The 20,765-nt window shown below is 40.1% G+C and overlaps 1 protein-coding gene across 1 annotated transcript in view; it reads left to right on the forward strand.

Annotated features, from left to right (window-relative positions):
- The window catches only part of LOC136866288 (synaptic vesicle glycoprotein 2A), a 410,558-nt gene that overhangs the window by 336,234 nt on the left and 53,559 nt on the right, over nt 1–20,765 (forward strand). The window contains exons 2-4 of the mRNA XM_067143116.2: nt 3,556–3,618; nt 15,709–15,870; nt 19,147–19,309. Of these exons, the coding sequence (XP_066999217.2) occupies nt 3,556–3,618; nt 15,709–15,870; nt 19,147–19,309 (388 nt within the window). The remainder of the gene's footprint in view (nt 1–3,555; nt 3,619–15,708; nt 15,871–19,146; nt 19,310–20,765) is intronic.

Genomic DNA, 20,765 nt, shown 5'->3' on the forward strand with positions numbered 1-20,765 from the left:
CACTCATCTGTTTAGGTTGACGTCATGAAAGTCATCCGGTCGTAAAAACTTGCTACGAAGATTCATCTCCCTTCTTACCCGAACCCCGTAGAAAAAGGGGACAAGGGTTGGACACGTATACATTTAGAGGAAACATATAGGACACAAGATAGACGATAATAATAAACAACGAATAATACATATATCAGTCAAGATGCCATTTTAAGTCCGTGGAATAGAAAGCCATTTTCCTTCAATCCATGATGTCTGTCTGTCTGTCTGTCTGTGTTCATGTTTGCGATGTCCAGCCAAATCCACGGCAAACAAAGATCTAAAATGTTTGTCATAGGAGGGCACAGGTTTTCACCTAAGACGCATGGCTGTGTCTAAGAGCAATTCTTGCACCAAGACATGAAGCTGTCAACGTTATCAACAAGCAACACTCAAAAGAATTATCCGGTTTTCTATAAATTTAAAAGTCTATCTACACGAAATGTCATACAGATGAGGCTGTCAACTACATGACAGATATTTTGAACAATTTGGTGTCACCTGGAGTACCCTCGAACATCTTGGGGTGGACGATTGTGGCACCGATTATCCTTCTCAGGAATATGAATCCTTCCCTCTGCAACTAACACGGCTTTGAAACTGATGAGGAATATTATTGAAGCCACCACCATGACTGAGCATGCCACGGGCGAAGTAGTATTCCTCGGACTGTAAGTCCATTGAGTAGGAAGCCATTTTCGGTCCGCGACACGAGGAGCCATCAGCCCGTAATATTCGGAAGTGTTTATGTGTATGTATGCGATGCCCAGTCAAATCTGACACACAGAGATCTGAAATTTTGACATAGGACAATCTATTAAAGTTGAAAGACTCCATCTTCAAAAACGGTGCTTTTACTATTGTCAACTGTACGTAGATTGTTCAAGAGTTCGAAAGGCAAACACAATATAGTATACATCTTACCTTCCAAATGGAAGGACATTAATATAGTTCATTCCGAAGCTCTAAGGAAACAATATACTTTGTATTATATAACATGGTCTTTTACATGGTTTTAATATTATTTGTACCATCCATCAACCCGGTATCTTAAGCATTGAAAGTAATAATAAAATAAAATAATGTATTTCAAACAATTTGCGTCAAAACGATGCGAGTTAATAAATGTTTTAATTTGCTTTTAAATAAATAGTTTAGAAACATCTAACGGTTGAATTAATAAACGCGGGCAAAGCCGCAGGCATATGCTAGTAGGGCATAAGTTTACCGGACGAGTTGGCCGTGTGGTTAGGGGCGCGCAGCTGTAAGCTTGCATCCGGGAGATATTGGGTTCGAACCCCACTGCTAGCAGCCCTGAAGATGCTATTCCGTGGAGCTGTACCTTAAGGCCACGACCACTTCCTTCCCACTCATAGGCTTTTCCTTATCCATCCTCACTAAAAGACCTATCTGTGTCGGTGCGACGTAAAGCAAATTGTAACAATAAATAAATTGGGGCCATCTCTTTCCTGAGACATTCCGAAATGGTACGGAATAATTTAATACAGCCACGTTTTATCGGCATGCATTTGAGCCTATTTTGGAGAGTACTCGTTGACTGAAGAGTACCCCAGTCCAATGCTCATATCAGGTTTAAAATCCTCTCGGGTAGATGGTTTGATGTTTGTCGCACTAACACTGCTATCTTGTGGATGACGCTGGGGTTGTAGAGGCTAGAACTGGGAAGGTCATAATCGTGATCTGAATTAAGGTACACCTCCGTCATTCACCTGGTGTGAAAATGAGCTCTTAAGTTATCATCTTTAAGGCTATAAATGATGCGACTTGAACTCACCATCTTCTAAATTGCAAACTTACATCTATTGCAGAAGCAGATGGGTGGCTACTGTTCTAACTTCTAGCCAAGATGAAGGAGAATATAATATATTCGAGCAAACCTCGACTTCACAGTAGCCGCTAGTCAGCACACTACTGGTTCCAGACAGTTGTACCCTTCTGGCTTCATATACAGCTCAGTTCATTCAGTACTAGCAAATATGGCCGTATTTCAGTTTCTTGATATATCAAGCGTACAATTCATCAGCATAGTGAGGTTTTCCATTAAAATGTAATTATTATTTCACTTCTTAATGGATTACGAATTATAATAAATGACAGGAAATTTATAACTACAATGAGTAAGAAAGTGACCCTACCTAGTCAAGTACCATTTGTGTGTACTGTCAAATACTTCTGGCGTATTCCACGTACACATCATTTTCCTTGTAGTCAGAATCTTTCTAAGAAACAACTGGCTCCATTATCATTAAAATATAATAACTGCTGCTTCAATGCATGTATAACATATTCTGAATATACCGATCCCTTTTTACTTTAATAGCCAGTTAATTCTCGTGTATTCCTAGGTGACCACCCTTTACTCAAAAATAGACACTGTGGAACATCCGAATATTTCGTTTCCTTCGGTTAGTTCAATTTTATGGGGAAGTACTTTCTTTATAACAAAAGAATAGACGATTGTTGTTGGTTGATTGTACTGTACATACTGTACCTCAGTGACATGACTCCTATGTCTACAGTGGGGTAACATTTCCATCAATGTAAGTTAACACTGGAAAACACCGAACAATCCTCACCAAGGACAGTTCATAGCACTCACTTCCCTTGTCGCGATATTTGAATACCACGGCTGAAGGGTTTCGTCAAATAAGCAGAGGACAGCTTCCTTGAAATGAGATTGGATTGACCCCGGGTACAGAGCTTGACACAACCAATATTGACCCAGGTTCTTGGTATTCAAAGAGGTAATTTGTCGCACTATTGGAACTAATCTCTGATCTGGTATTTATCATTCGTGTTTTCATAAAACCCTGCTACTTGCATATTTAATTTCTTCGTTAGATGAGATTTACGAATATTGAATATAGTCTTCCTTTTCATTTATGCAGATGAAACTTAACACTATAGCTTTAGAAAACTGCTTATGAATATAAACTTGATATTTTATACACTTCAGCTGATGTTGGAGTAACTAATAATGCCATTCTTACATTTTAAAATTTTAAGTAACATCATTCTTTAGAGTCAGGAAAACAAAGGCAACATACTGTAGTTGTCTAATTTAAAACTCCAGCTGCACCGTGGTCAATGGGTCACTATGATAATCATTAATAATTGAGGAATAGGTTTTTGGAGACGTGTTGAATATTTTCTGTATTGCTGTACTGAGGCCAAGTAAACAAGTATCTTAACGGATATCTATTCAATTTTTATAGAACCAACTTTCTCGCAAATTTTATCAAATGCATATATTTTATTCTTTGTAGTTTTCAGGTAATCTGAGGTATTCTTATGGAATAATTTCTTTAAATATTTTCCACAAATTCACCTTAACTTGCCATTCCATTGTGTTGATTATCTGAGGAAATCCCATCCCTAATTTTATGTGGCTGTTTATAATTAGGTTTCTGAAGTTCTTTACTAAATGTATCAAACTTCATTACTAAATATCATCTGATTTTAAACATTTTAATGAATTCCCTTAATTCTTTAAATTTTTTTCAGGTCCCGCAGTTAGGCGTGACGCCAGCGCTAGAACTCTGTATGAAGAAGCTATTACATTAGCAGGTAAGACACTATAAAATATAGTTGTGATGAATATTTTTGTGACACATTTAGAACTACTGTACTTGTCAGTTACTATATGTTTGAAAGACAACTCTTAAAATAATTTCCAGTTTTTCAAGACCAGTCTTTTCAAGATGTTACGACTTTCCATCACTTTCCAGAACGTCGAAATTGACGAGCAGACAGCCAGATGGTGTCAAATTGAAATGTCTGCACTCGGTAGTTGAGGCCATACGATTATTATTATTATTATTATTATTATTATTATTATTATTAATAATAAAAATAAATTTTTTGGCCTCATTTATATAGAGTACTGGCCGTTACCCGCGGCTTCGCTCGCGTGGATTTCGTAATTTGATAAAAGTAATCGTTCCTCGATACTGCACTAAGATGTTATCTAAAATCGCTAAAGTATGACATGAGGATGATGATGGTGATGATGATGTTTGTTGTTAACGCGCCTTACATCTAGGTCATCGGCCCTTAATAGTACGAGATGGAACGAAACGGCATAACTAAAATTTTAAAATGTCTCCACTGACCATAATTCAAAATAAATGGTAATGAAAAATGATTGAGATTAAAACAATCAGTGGATCTAATTCGCAATGCCTAGTTTTCTACTAAGATAATAGAAAATATAGGTGACAATGGAATAAAGCATTGCCTGGAATTACAGATAATTCAAGTTAGAAGTTAAAATAACAGATTCAAATACACAAACACGAACTAAAATAGTGTCAATGGGATGAAAACGCAGTTAATAGAATTACATTAATACAAAGGACATTATTACATACGATAAAAAAAACCACTATCCCTCATAAAACGGATGACGAGGTCTGCTGACTGCTCGTTATCTCGTAGGATGAGGGAGATGGCACTCGGAAGTTTTATTTTACTGCGCGGGTTGACCAGGTCCCAAGGATATGTACCACGGTAAGATGATCGCTGCAAGTACACCCCGGAGGGGGTTCTCCTTTCAGTAAATAGGAGTGCGTTACTATACTGTGGCCGATCTGAAGACGACATAATACCCCTGCTTCCCTCCAAGAAGCACATAGGGATGTCCTCCGAACCTTCGTTGTACCTTTTATCGCTCTCAGCTTATTTGTCCCGTCTCCCAATGGGACATAACCAAAGGTCTCAGCTGAGAGCGAATATCACTTGCTCGTACCTTGTAAGGCAACGGGGGGAAGGTAACTGCCTCCTTGGCAGCCATATCAGCTAACTAGTTTCCCTCTACAACCATGTGGCTTGGAAGCCACATTAACGGGACTCCGGTGCCGGCAACCGAACACACGGCCAGCAGGTCCTGGATCCGCTGCACCAGAGAGTGCCGAGGAAAACGGGTATCAATAGACTGTAGCGAGCTCAAGGAGTCAGTACACAGCAGAATGTGTCGGCGCTCATCGGACAGTGCGTACCGCAGAGCTTCACAGACCATTGCCAAATTTGCAGCATAGGACAGCAGCATTCGCTGGTGCCTCAGGTGTACAGACTGCTCACCAGATTCCCAGATTCAGCGAGCAGGTCAGCAATGGTGCTTGTACGAAAAGCTCCCGTCGCCAACCTAACCCAGCTTTGGTAGTTGCTATTCAGTTTCGCAAGGACGCTTTGTCTTGCTGATCCACATGATGCGCTGCCGTAGTCTAACCTAAATAAAATGTGTCCTATAAAATTGTAGGAGCACCGTGTTGTCAGCCCCACAAATAGTACTGCTAAGAAACTTCAATATATTCACTTTCTTAGTGCATTGCACTTTTAACTGCTGCACATGTGGATCCAACGATAATTTGCTATCGGAAAGGAGCCCAAGAATTCGGTAAGTGTCGATTACGGGAAGAGCGACATTTCCTAAATGAAGCTCAGGATGCGAGTGAAGAGTGCGCTTCCGGCTAAAGTGTACAACAGAAGTCTTTGCAGTTTAAAACCGAAAGCCATGTTCTAAAGTCCACTGTTCCACTCTCATAGCTTTCTGTAATTGTCTGCGACTGCCATATTATGCGACCTATAATGCAGAGCAAAATCGTCCACATATAGCGACGGTATTTCTAAAGAACACAGTCCGGTTAGTTCTTCGGATTTCGAAGAGTTTATTTAATCCGTTGGGTTGTCTGGCCTACCCAACCCTTACTAATCCTGAAGGACCGATATTTTCCGTTAGGGTTGTCACTCTTAGCTGATGAATCCAAATTTTAAAACGACGGGAATACGCTTTACCTCCCTTGCGTGACTTAGCCGCATAAACTTTACCCAGGAGTCATGGCGTGGACATGCAGGCATCGGACTTGGTAGGACTGAATGGCATTTCCAATGTTTTATTAGTGCACTTGTCAGCAAGAAGAGCATCGATAGGACCACATAGTACTCTTTCATCCTCCCAATTCCCCTTTTTTTTCTTTACGTCGCACCGACACAGATACGTCTTATGGCGACGATGGGAGAGGAAAGGCCTAGGAAGTGGAAGGCGGCCGTGGCCTTAATTAAGGTACAGCCCCACCATTTGCCTGGTGTGAAAATGGGAAACCACGGGAAACCATCTTGAAGGCTGCCGACAGTGGGGCTCAAACCCACTATCTCCCGATTACTGGGTACTGGCCGCACTTAAGCGACTACAGCTATCGAGCTCGGTAAATTTCCCCTAATTACAATAGGTCAATTTAATTCTCATACTTCCAATGAAGCTAGGTAGCTGCAATTTGTCACAGATGTTTCTCAAAACTGTTTAGGAAAAGTCGACAACGAACGCACAGCCCTCCGTTTCTGCCCTCGAACCATCCGTCTAAACGATGACTGAACCTGGATACCGACCAACAACGTACAGGAAGAGCCTCCGATAAATCGAAATGTCCGTGTTTTCCGTCGGGGCAGTGTGCAGATCCAGGATTATTTCAGGTCGTCGTATTATCCACGGAGGTATCCCAGATGCCAATTCGCCCAAGCTATCCTTGCGTATTCTACGATGGAAACCGTCGGCTGTACGCTGCTTACCGTAAAGCAACGCGGCCGGTTGGAATATGCTTGGATAGTAGTCAGAGTGTTTGACTACATTCAGTTCCCTGTCCTGTCAGACAACCAGTAAAGATGTTTCAATCCGAGGTTTTGTGATCAGAAGTTTGAAATTGCGATAACTACTCCAAATTACAATGTGATTAATTCTCACTTTCCACGAAACTAGGCGCCTGCAATTTGGCACATGTACACGGTCTCTTATAAACCAAGAACGTCCAGCGGCGTTTCTACTCTCCAAGACCTAAGCAACTGTACGCGAGGCGCACGCATAGTTGTTAACCTTGCAGAAAGCGTGCACGCGTTCGACCTAGCATCAATAGCCAGTCTAAATCTCAGCTGTTAACGTGGTGAGACCGATATCATTGCACCGGGCGAGTTGGCTCAACCCCACTGTCGGCAGCCCAGTCGGTTTCCCATTTTCACACCAGGCAAATGTTGGGGCTGTACCTTAAGGCCACGGCCACTTCCTTCCCATTCCTGGGCCTTTCCCATCCCATCGTTGTCATAAGTCCTGTCTGTATCGGTGCGATGTAAAGCCAATTGTAAAAAGAAGTTACGGTGTTCCAATGATATCTTCGTTAGTCATTTCAAGTACGAGTCGGCTCGACAGGTACGCGACGTATTTGTTCAGAAATTTCCTTGCTAAGTGCTATCTTCATGAGCACAGATTCACATAATTTTAAATAAATTTGAAAATACTGGCTCAGTACTCAGTTAAAAAATACATGTGCACACACGAACAGTTTTAACAGAGGAATAGCTAGATGACATTAGTTGCGGATCTTAGACGGTCACGGGATAAATCACTCACAAAATTTAGCGCAACAAGTAGGGGTTTCGGTTTATTCTGCACACAGAGCTACAAAGATGTTAAACATCAAGCCGTACAGGTTTACACGGGCCTACTGTTTGAAACCTGCTGATACAGGCAGAGGAGAGCTATTGTGAGTTGTATCTTGCATCCTCTATCCTCTTTCTTAGGTTTTGATCAACTGTGGACCACGTTAATTCGATTTCAGCTGCTTCTGGACTTTGATCTGCGCCCAGTAATCCTTCATTCTTTCACTCTGCAACCTTCTTCTCTCTTTCGTCCATGGTGTTTGGGTCCGCAAACTAACTTTTTGTTGGAACATCTTTGTGTTCTTTATTTTCGACTTGTAAGTTTCCCTGTTGCTTATTTCCAATCCTTGAATTCCCATTTATGTCAGGTCCTTCTTCACTTCCTGATGCCGGCGTACCAAAGTTTTCCTGGTCTCAAAAATGTCTTACTATCTGGTTGGTCAATCTTCCCGGGTACATTCTGTAGATGTGTCCAAAGAACATGGCTCTCCTCTTCCGGATGGTGTCTGAGATCTTTTCTATCTTGCGGTACAGTTCTTGGTTTGCTTTCTTTTCTATGATCCATCCTCTGTTCTTTGGGCTCCCAGTATCTTCCTTAGAAATTTTCGCTCCACCAGTTCTAACTTCTTAACCAATCCTACCTTTATCAGGTTCAAAATTCAGCTGCAATTAAGGCTTCTGGACGGACCACTGTCTGGTAATGTCTGAGTTTTGCATTGATTGAGATCTTCTTGTTACAGGTGTTCATACTTAACTTGTATGCCAAGTTCATTTTGTTGATTCCCGATATCAGTGCCTTTTCCTCTCACAAGTTATCTATCCACTCTCCAGGATATTTAAATTTCTCTACTTTCCGAATCCCCCCTCACTCCACTGTCATCACACTGGGTGCTGCTTCGATGTTGGCCATGTACTGTGTCTTTTAGAAGGAGATCCGTAAGCCTGCCTTACTTGCTTGTTCCTGGAGCTGGGCAATCTGGTTCAGTGCCTCTTCTGTTGGCTCTGATAGAATCACAATGTCATCCGCAAGGGCTAGGCAGTCGAGTACAATCCCTCTATTCTTACATCCCATTCGTATACCACCTATTCCTTGCATTTTATTGCGCCACTCTTGCATTATTGAATGATCCTTTATTTGACAAACGGCTAGTATTCTTTTCGGATTAGGGCTGGTTTTATCTTGATGGTCGTGTGAACAGTCATAACACTCGCTACTGGTGTACAGAAAATTCGAATGGTGTTCATGAAGTCCGTCATTATGAAGGATGACATTTCCAGGATCTTTTATGGGGTAAGATTTCATATAAGATTGTACACACGCTTGAAGCAGGGCGGCCGTGTGACGTAAGTAGCGTTGAGTACGAACGCCGTGCGCTCAGTCGGGGTTTATAAGGGAGACCCTGTATTCGTTACAAGCATGTTAGAAAAGGAAAGGCCGGGCTGAGTCGCTCAGACGGTTGAGGCTCTGGCTTTCTGACCCTAACGTGGCAGGTTCGATCCTGGTTCATTCTGGTGGTATTTGAAGGTGCTCAAATACGTCAGCCTCGTGTCGGTAGATTTACAGGCACGTAAAATAACTCCCGCGGGACTAAATTCCGGCACCTCGGCGTCTCCGAAGACCGAAAAGTAGTCAGTGGGACGTAAAATATTATTATTATTATTATTATTATTATTATTATTAGAAAAGTAAAGATTTTTTTGATAAATGGGGTGAAAATGGGCTAACTACCCAAAACGCAGTATCGCTAAATCAGCCAATCACCCACTTCCCACGAAGTTAGTGGGATGAAATTTGGCACAAGTGTTTATGAAAGGTAAATACGTAGAAATCAAAAGGTGGTGGTGATTATTGTTTTAAGAGGAAGTACAACTTGGCAACCATCCTCTATTAACAATATTCAGATTGTAAATGGAAGGCATCGGCTAAATAAAAGAAAGCGCCATGTAAGGCGTAAAATGAGACATTCTAGGTCTTGAATGATCCAATACCTTGAACTCAATTCTCCCCGTCTCCCCTCCCACACATAGAGGTAGCAAAGTGACGCAGAGAGACGATGAAAGTAGATCGTGATCGAAACTGACAGGAAATAGTCAGTAGCTGAACATGGCTTCCGGTACTAATAGACCAAGTATAGGAAGAAACATTAAAATCGATACACGTATATTAAGACAGCGATAATTTTATATATAAAAGGGAGTTTTCAAATGAAAAGGAAGCACATATTAAAAATTGTCTTATCCTCATAATAGAGAATACAAAGGGGTAAGTTACTTACGTATAACATGCAGATATATGTATAGTTGAGCCACGTCGGTCTCTCTCTCTCTCTCTCTCTCTCTATTTTCCTTTTTACAGTATTATCAGAATGAAATATGAATACCAATGAATTAGGTAGTCTCCTATCTCGTGCAGAGAGAAGCTATTAAAACAGGGTATTAGAGTATTCACCTTTTATATTTTGGTCACTGAAGTGACCTCGATTCAGTATCCTCATTTCTTCACATTATATCCCTCGTTTTCGTTTGTTGCGACAATAATTCCCAAAGAGAATACCTATTATCCTTCAGGTACAAAGAAAACATATTATCAAATAAGTATGGTGAGGGCAGGTGAGTGAGGCAAGGAAGTATGCATAAAATACATACATGGAGAAAACAACAAATACGAAATTACCATGGTTACCTTCAAAATAGGCAAATGAAGTTAAACGACGGCAGAGCCAAAATAAAACGACAGAGTGGCTGGGGAAGCCAGAAACAAGAATGAAATAACTAAAGATACTAGAAATTGGACACCCCTAAATGCAATGTAGATCCAGATATCAAACTCATTCACACGAACACAGAGACCAACACACAGAAACGCAGGGCGGAGGGACAAACCGGTAAAGCATGTCGTAATAGTTCACAAGTATAATCAAAACAACCAATTTGCTCGTGAATCCGGTCTGGTAAAACACAGAACCAGGCCAATAGGGGAAAACGTCCACCACACTAGTAACAACGTATCGTGCAGTCAAAACCCTCGTTATCAGTATACATTCGTACCACACACCAAGAGTGGACATGAATAGTACAGAGTGGCGAGCAAGGAAACACCAAAGGGTGTGGGGATCGAGCAAAATGTAGAATGCCCATGCGTACACAAAATAGGTCTCCACACATGTATACATACACACGAACCAATCAAACTGAGCAGAAAACGTAACGGGATCTACACTGACCTTGCTTTTCGAACAGAAAATAAAAATTGGCAGAAATACGAGAATATATGATCATGAGAAACAAGTCTGCAAAAATATTAAAGTAGAACAAATACGTAACCTCGAAAACTTATAAGAGCAACCATGGCAAGTCTTGGGAGGACAAAAATAGCATAAGTAAAAGAAAATACTTACCTGAATGATAATAAGAACAATACCACAATACCATATTTAAAACGGTCAAAGTATCTTTTATAGGATAGAAAAGCCATCTCAGAAACCTCACTCACCATTTCCTTTTTTCAAATCTGAACAAGAATGAACAAGAGGGCAGATAAAATGTACAAGACTAGGCAGAATAATAAAGGATGACGAATCTGAGAGCGAGAGTTGCCATCTGTCTAGATAGAGATGAGTTATTCGATAATACAATAGACCGCAAGGCACGATACATGTCAAAGAAGGGAAATAGTATAATGAATAGTAAGGTGCGGTTGAACCTTCAGGGTCGGAAAAGTACAAGCGTTGACCAAGGGAGGTCGGATAGGATAGATGAATGTGAGGAGCCTGGGACAAGCAAGTGGAATCTATGTCGATACTCTGCTAAGGACCCGTGTTCGCCAACCGACGCTCCAAAGTTAATAGACCCTTGGACCCTTTTAAGTCTCTTCTTACGCCAGGCAGGAGATACCGTGTGTATTATTATACCGCCCCACCCACAGGGGTTAGAAATGAAAAGGTTAGCACATCATAGAGTGGCATGGCGAGCTGCATGAAACCAGTGATGATCAGACAGGAAATCATAATTTATACCGAAGGTCTGTGATAAACGGAATGAAAATGGGGTAGGCCCTCACTACACAAAAAATAATACCAGTAAATCGTACACTTTTCAGTATATAGAAATTTGGCACAAACTACTTAAGAAAAGTAAAGGTTTTATTCCAATATTTTGTGATTAAGGAGGTGAAATAAGGTTGATTTCCCTAATTAAAATATTTAATTCTCATACTCCCACGAACGTAGAGAACTACAGTTTGGCTCATATGTTTTAATTAAGACAATTAGGAAAAGTGATAAGCGTATAACTTCCACTAAGACTTCAGATACTTAATGTTACTAATCTTCCTAACACAATTTTTAAGTTTTGTGATTAAAGAAGTGAAATTGGGATAACTAACCTAGTTACGATGTCATTCATTTTCGCAATTCCCATGACGCAAGAAGGCTAAAATTTCACACAGGTGTTCAGTATAAGCTATTTAGGAAAATTATAGATACTTTATTGCGATGTCTTTTGATAAACTAGGTGAAATCCGGGTAACTATCCAATACACAGCTTTAGTAAATCGCACACTTCCTAGAAAGGTACAGGGCTTACAAACAAATTAAGAAACATATAGATGTTACATTATGATATTTTGACACTGAAAATTGAAGATAGTTCTTTATCCGTGCGACGAACCGGCATTCAGCTAATCTTTTATATACTGTAAATGAACTGATATTAATTCCGAATGTTGTAGGGCCACTTCCACTGCCACCTTGTTCCGCCAGAGTGTCCAGACATCCACTGGAGCGAATGTGTCGTATCATGCAGTGCAAAATCTACTGCAATATGGAAGACTGATATCGAGGAGGCCTGTGCCAGAGCTCATCTAAAATCACACTTTAGGACAACTCCTGTGTGTGTGTGTGTGTGTGTGTGTGTGTGTGTGTGTGTGTGTGTGGTGGGGGGGGGCAACTATTCATAGCCCATGGAATCAGAGACAGAGGTAGCGTACGCTCTTTTCTCATGAGGTCACCGTAAGATTGCTTCCATAAAACAGGAGAATTATTCTGGAGACTATGAAGTGTGTGACGGAATGAGCCCTTCAACCTGAAGCCCCATCAGCCGCAATGGGGTTCAGTCACGTTTAGGGGTGAGGTCATGTTTGATCGACGCAGGGGCGGCCGTACCTTATGTGCTGAAGTGCTGCAGCACATTGTATATTTGAAAAATACATTACTGTAATAATATCTACAATCAAATACAGTGCATTGAAGAAGACTTCAACAAAGAACAGAAAATCATTCAACTCCCCTCACGAGGTAACTAATCGTGCTCTCCACGCCGGGTATTGTGTAGATCACAGCTCAGCGAGAATTTCTAAACTTATTATCAGTAAGCAGGAACTCTGACTTGCGCATGCGTCCCCAACCTTCCCGATGTGCTGTGGAAACAGCCAAGACCGCTTCACAGCGAGTTTTCGTTCGACTACAGAGGGGCAGCACTCTTCACACTTATATGACGACCGAAATGAGAACGTGGCAGGTGGCACCCTCTTGACTCAGCGGTAGTATTTAAGAGTGGATCGCTCAAAGCAAACGGGAAAACAAAATACTGAAATACTGTAGAGGAAGCCATCAGCTGTTCCTGCCAGGCCTTTTGATACTACCAACTTGCCTATTACGTAGCCGTATTTGTAAATCGATGAACTATACAAATTGTATGCTTTACGTTGTCAAAATAACATGATTTCATGCTTTCCTTCCATTACAAAATCTTTAGTTTATAAACTTCACTATAACAACATAACATGTAATTTAGCATTAACGACGTCACTGGTTTCATTTCAATGATCTTGGCAACATTGACAAGTTCTATTCTTGCGCGCTCACCCCTATTGTTTCTGAGTTCGTGAATGTATTGTCATTGCACATGTTTTTGTGTGTGTAATTAGTTTTGTATGAGGAATGCGTACGTGTTGGACTTGTTTGCATATTTGTTCAGTGTGGAAAACTCAGTCGACAGCATCTTAAAAACCGCATATGTTTCTAAATATTTTTATTTTTAAGAGGGGTAGTGTGTTACAGCACACTACTGATTTTCTGCACGAGCCGCCACTGGACGTACGTCTCTAATTCCAATCCTGGGTACCATGACCGGACTGATAGGAAGATAAAATATCCTTCAACCCATAGCCTGTCACTGTGGGTGAGACCGTACAACTAGCGGATTGTAATGCCCGTGCCTATCAAGCCTGGCATGTCATACAGCGAATGGTGTGAGCTGTGTATTTCGCGGACATGAACTGTGTCGAACATGCATGGCGTAGACTGAAGAGAGCACCTTGCCCACCGCCATAGTGCCAACATTCAGCAACTGACTGAATCTGCTATCGAAGGGTGAAGTAATCTGCCACAAGATAAGTTGTTTTTAAAATGCTGAGTATGACTCAGGGCCCGAGGTGGCTATACAGGGTAATGACCTGCCACGCAATGAACGATAATTTTGTGTTCCAAATTCTACAATACCATCTTTGTACTTTCCCTATGTTTCTGAATTTTGCATAGTTGAACGCATGTTGCTTTTTCCTTTCTTTATCTTCGTATGTATGTATGTACATACATGTGCAAAATATGTTCACCAAACCAGAGTGGCTACAATTTTTTGAGCGTTGTAGAAAGGGCTGTGTTCGCCTACTGGAATAGTCATTTGCTTCTCTCCAAGAAGGCCGTGATTCGAATCCGGATCCTGGTAATATATGTGATTCTATCAAAATGGAAATTGAAGTGTCTCTGGTTTGAATTCCACATAAATTGGGAGGTTTTTTAAAAACTATTATGAAGACTTAAACAGTAAGGAAAACCTATACGCTTAGCTATGCTCTCAGAAAATTGAAAAGAACAAGGTCAGGATAATAAAATAAAGGGAAGTAGCATGGGGAGGTTTTTTACGTATTTATTTATTTATTTATTTATTACTTACATTTGTGGCGAAGTAAGGGCTCACGGCCCTCTCTTACACTTAACCACTATAAACAATAACATTTAAAAATGTAAACATAAAGGTAAGACATAGAAATTCTAAAAAGAAATAATACTACGGACAGAAAATTTAAAGACTAAGGTAGACCTACTTATCAGTACAGTAGTGTGACAGTACTAATACTGATAATAATAATAATATAATAATAATAATATAATAATAATAATAATAATAATAATAATAATAATATAAGTGAAGAAAACCCATCCACACAGCATACACACAATTACTCTCACAACTCAGTTTTATGTTCGTAGAAAATCTTTTGTCAGGCAGATTTGAATTTATGAGACGAAGTAAGGTGCCGAATGTGCATTGGCAGTGTATTCCAGAGTCTCGATGCAGTAACTAAAAAGGAATGATTGTAGGAATTAGTTCGACTTAGTGGAATTTCAAGTAGGGAACCAGAACGGGTACTAATTTCATCTAATGAGTAAAAGGAAACGAAAGTTACAAGAGTGGTAAGAACGAGTGTTCGTCGAGAGCACTTGGTAAACAAGTGTCATTAGATGAATATTCCTTCGTTCATTTATGCGTAGCCATCACACTGTTTTGAAATATGTTGTAACATGGTGTAACTTACAATTCGTTGTGATATTTAGGATGGCCTACTGGATTGTACATTATTAAAAATCATATTATTCCGTTATTTTTTCCAGTCTAATGACTCCGTTAGTTTTTAAATGCTAACGCACTAACCAGAAAACATCTAACTACTGTCCAAATATGGCGACATGAAGTAATTAACCGAATATAATTATCCATTTTGTGACAATTGTGAGTACAATTCCGTCAATAGAACAATGGCTAGTTGATGAAATCAGATTTTTCGATACTTTCAGAACAGTGATGCCTGGTAGTGCTTCACTGCTGAAAAATTCGAATGACGTCTTTTCGAAGTGTATAGTCCTCGTGCAGTCTGAATCGTGTCGCGTAGCATAAGCCTTATCCTTCATTTTACTCAATATATCTGAATACATGCATTCTGTTCGTCATTGTATGATACTTATGAGAGTCAAAAACGTTGTGTGCAGTTGTGTGTTATCGGTTACATTTTACGACAAAAGTGTAGCTTAAAGGATAATTTTCTCTATAAACGGCAGATAAAACTTTCAACTGTCAGGGCTTTGTAATTTCATGTTGATTGGACAGAATTTGTTTCTCAGAATGTTTGGAAATGATGCCATGTAAATACACTTCTATACTTATTTCTACTAGGACATGGGAAGTTTCACTGGTGGCTCATCCTGAGCAACGCCCTGGCGCTCCTTGTTTTGTCAGTGGAATGCGATCTGATGCCCTACGTGCTGCCAGGAATTGACTGCGACTTCAATATAACTTCCACTGAGAAAGGAATTCACAATGCTATCGTGTATATTGGTGAGTAATCCATTAAACTTCTGCTCTAATTTTTACACTCTTCATATTTAGAGGACTATCCGACTAGGTGGACAGAATGTCTGAGTATTTTCATTGGAATAGTATATATTTCAACATAAAATTTAGTAATGTGACCAATATTTTTGTAGGTTATGAAACTTTGCATTCAAATAATAAACATTGTCAACAAATTATTAATAATCGTAAACTAAATGGCACATACGAAAAGAACTGGGGAAATGCATATCGTTATTAGTAGGCCTAATGAAATAAGTCAAGCAAGGCAATGGAAATGAAAGTTATAATGTTGGAGCAAATTCTACTTGCATACCAGTTTATTTCTTGTGATATGACAACCATTGGTGCTTTCAAAGGTATATAAACAATCAGCTGGTTAAATATATGTACCTTTCAAATGGCTCAACCTAAAATGCATTACTACATGATACGATGGAAGTAATTAATACGGACTGACAACTTCTACATTTTCCGATAATTCCAGTGCAAGCAAATATAAATGTTGTATAAGAAACCGAATTATCCTTGTAAACATACTCGTAAATATAAACTATTCTAAAGGAAAAATCCGCATAAATTTACATACTATGCAATATTTTATGAGCTATTAAATTTTTAATGTTTGATGAGCGTGGCATATTTCGATGAAGAATAAAGCGAAGAAAGACATAGCTTGTTGATGAATGGTGCACTGTACCTTCCGATCCCAGCGCATTAAGTCACTGGATGATAGGCTTATAGCTGAGAAAGTACCTAAAAAGATCTTCCTGCTTAAGGAGGAGAGTTCAGTCACAACTGTATTCAGATGAATTTTAGGGTTTTAACATTTTACAACTCATTTACTGGCATTTCAGCACGTTGTACTCTTGCGAGAAAAACTTTTGATGAAGTTTTATCAAGAACAGCAGTAGTTAGATGTGGTCAGCGTTGAGGCCTCCTGTTTAGAGGGCCCTGGGTTCGATTCCCGGCCATGTCTGTGATTTTCATTGCGTCTGATTACTTCTTCTGGTTCGGTTTGTGCTTGTCCCAACATACTCCTCTTCATATTCAGAAAACGCACCACACTACCAACCAGCTCGGAAACACCCAATAGTGATTATATCCCTCCACAAAAGGTTGCCGTCAGGAAGGTCATCCGGTCGTAAAACAGGGTCAAATCCACATGTGCGACACAGATCACACACGCGACTCTGCAGGTGTGGGAAAGTGGTAGATAATTATTTACTATTATTATTATTATTATTATTATTATTATTATTATTATTATTATTATTATTATTATTATTCGAGCGTAAGAATTGGATAGTGTTTAAAACAGATAGTTATTCATAATGAATCTGCTGTATTGCTGCTTCAAATTTCTTCTTCGTTTTTTTTTTCTTCTTCCACATTTCCCACACCCTGGAGGGGTCTTAGATGAGAACTGTGATGCACATGTAGACTTGGCCCTGTTTTATGGCCGGATGATCTTCGTAACACCAAAACTAATTGGATGTATTCACACTAGTGCGTGATTGTGTTGGTGATTGGTTGTGCACTGTCTGTGTAAGAAAAGATATGCGTTGGAACAAACAAAACCACCCGGTGCTCGAGACAGAGGAATTATCTAGACGTTGTTGAAATCTTCGAACCGGACGAGAATCGAACCCGAGGCCCTCGGAAGCGTAACCCTTGACGCTAACTGTGGGATATTGAAGCTAATGACTTGTGCATTCTCTTTGATGTGATGTGAATGTGTGGGTCATATGCAGTCATATTATTAGAATTAGTTGTTGTTTTATTATCAGTAGGCCTATAAATTACATTCGCTGGAATACAGTGTGGCAGTTTTGTATTATCCTATGTTTGATATCTCCTTCATCACATTCTTTTCACTTTGATGCCAAAACTCTCGGTTGAATGAACATTGTAAAATGTAACAACATTCCAACAGAAATCTGTGATCCAACATCATGAACACATCAAAATGTATGATGTATGACACATTAGTTATAACTCACTTGTGCAACTACTCGAGCAGTTCACCTTGAACTTACATCCGATATGATTGTAGAAAAGTGCCTGCTCGCCTTTCAAAACCGTAGAGGAATTCAGACACACACAGTGTATTCGGACTATCTTCTACGCAGTCAATAAGGAACTTCGAGAAATACCAACAATCCTCCAAGAAGACAAAAACTTCCCAGTACTTTGCGACCGATGGGTTTATCTGGAAATTCATTGCTGAACATGCTACTTAGTGGGGAAGATGGTGAATGGGTGGGACAGTCACGCAGTGCATCAGAGAGGATTTTCGGCGCAGACATGTGGACCATGAAGCACATAACACCATTCTGGCCAGTATAGGAGATGCACTACATTAACGCCCGTTTTTACAAGATGAATACCCTGCCACTTTAACTCCTGCTCACTTCCTAAACCTTGAAGAGAGGAATGACTCTTATTCTTACCGGACGTGAACCACTTATGCAGAATGACTTTGGAAGAGTATTTCAGCTTCAACAATAGGTACCAGTCGATCTTATGAAAAGATGAACCAAAAAACTACCTCTAGAGCATTGAAACTATCATATCCAACAGACTAATGGAAGAGCAGTTCTCTTGCGAGTGGGAGTTGTGATCCTTATAAAATCGACTCGCACCGCCGCCACATGAGGAAAAAAAACACTCATACGAGATCTACGACAAGGAAGAAATGGTCACATCAGGACAGTCATACGCCGCACGACTGACACCAGATTACACGCCCCGTTCGGCTGTCATTTCATTGGAGGTCGACCAGGGTGGGGAGGATGTAAGAGATTGAAGTTGCTGACTTGTGCATTCTCTTCGACTTCGTGTATGTGTGGGACATCTGCGATCATATGATTAGAATTCGTCGTTGTCTGTATACTTTAAACGCTGGATTACAAGGTAAAGTGCATTGTTTACTCTGTATTTACTTCCTCTTTCGTCACTACTATTCATTACACTGACCTTTCATCCAGCGAGCCAGGCTCCTTCAGATATACTGTGTGCGCAGAAGTGAATCAGATTGTCCTGCTTAGTCACTTGTCATATTAACTAGACCATTCCAGTTTATCAAACTGCTTTCGAATGTATGAAACTAATCGCCATTATATTAATTAGGCCTGCTAAACTTGATGTTCTTATTCTGAAATAATCATACACAGCTCACTTGTTGGCATTTTCTTTAAGTACTGATAAATATGGTGAAGTGTCAGAATTAAAAGTAATCTGTTATATTTTATTTTCTAGGAATGATTTGCGGTTGCCACTTCTGGTCCTTCATTGCTGATACCACTGGTCGTCGAAGAGTGATAATGGTGGCGTTGTTTCTTGATTTGTGTAGCACTCTGATATCAGCTTTTATGCCAACGTTTGTTTCTTTCATCACTCTGCGTTTCTTCAGTGGGTTTTGGTAAGTCCTTAAAGTTACCACATTATATGAGATCTAATTAAGTCATATCTAAATTCAAGTACTGACTTTCAATACTCATCGTCCTTCCTACTGAATGCTGTAAACTAAGACGATAATTAGTGCAAAACACTACGCATTTTACTGAAAGACATGCGTCCGTTAAAGCAGCCTACTTTTGTTCTATAAGGAACTTCACTTTAGCTCAATAAATGGCAATGCTGGAACAGCCTGAGCTTCTATTTCTTATCGTACCAAGATGAGGAACTTCACTTATGAGGGTTATCATAAAAATATCCAATGGGATATGATAGGGCAAAAATTCACTTTATAATTAATATATAATAATATCAAAATAGTATAATCAGTTAAAAATGGAGGCAAATTGGGCAAGAATGCAATAATTAGAACATTTTAAATTTAATGAAATGTTTATTGTGTAATTATTTACAAAATTAAGCAAACTACAGGGAAATGAGGAGTGAGGTAGCTTCCCGTTGTGAATGAGGAGGAGGAGGGCGCTGTAAGGTGTGGGAGGAGGACGGTGAGGAGAAGGAACAGCCCGTTAGCCGATTAGCCTTTTAGCCCATTAGCCCTTTCACCCTAGGAGGAAGAGGAGTCCTTTTGACCTTTTACCTTTCTCATAAGACGTGACCGCTGGTTTCCTTTCCATACTATGTGTGTAGCACGAATTTTTTTCGATTCAGCATTTTGCAATCCTACACTGAATGAACTTTATCACCACTAACAGGATAACAGTTAGGTTATAATAACATTCTATGTTTATCTACATCTCATCATTCTGATTATGCTTTCAGATTTGAGCGATTATCCTTCTTCGAGAGCCCTAGTGCAGCTCTCCCACAGAGTTTGTCCCGTAAGAACCTATGTGTACGCAAGAGCTAAATGCGTTATACTGAAGTTAGGAAGGGCATCCAATTAGGAGGATGAAACCCGCGCATTAGGCCTGACAAATGAGTAATATTACGAAAATGTTGAAAACTTCGGAGGTAGGAGGACTTAGGAGAAAAGAGACGAGCTGCTCTACTATGAAGGATTTTCCGAGCTGTCAGAGGAAAAAAATGGTATGGAATTTTATAAGTAGTAGACGAATCAGCTTGTACGAAGCTTTTAAAAGTAAGAATGGTCATACTATAAAGTTGTAATTCAAGAGGACAGATCAGACTCAATAAGCCTATTCATTTATAGGAAGAGGAATTAGGGAATGCCCCTGTAAGGGTCTGTGTATGCTTATTTGCGTCTATGCCAGGGCCATCCAGTCATTGCGCTCCGAGAGCGCGCCCGCGCTCTGGGAGCACTGGGCAGTCAGACTAGCGCTCCTTCCCCTACCACCACTACACTGTGGCAGCGAGGATACCTGAGACAGGCGGACGATGTTCGGACCACGCTGACTAGATACGTACGTGCAGTCGTGCGGCCGACTGCTTTTGTGGGTTTG

The sequence above is a fragment of the Anabrus simplex genome, chromosome 3 (assembly GCF_040414725.1).
Source record: "Anabrus simplex isolate iqAnaSimp1 chromosome 3, ASM4041472v1, whole genome shotgun sequence".
In the NCBI taxonomy this organism is placed as follows: Eukaryota; Metazoa; Arthropoda; class Insecta; order Orthoptera; family Tettigoniidae; genus Anabrus; species Anabrus simplex.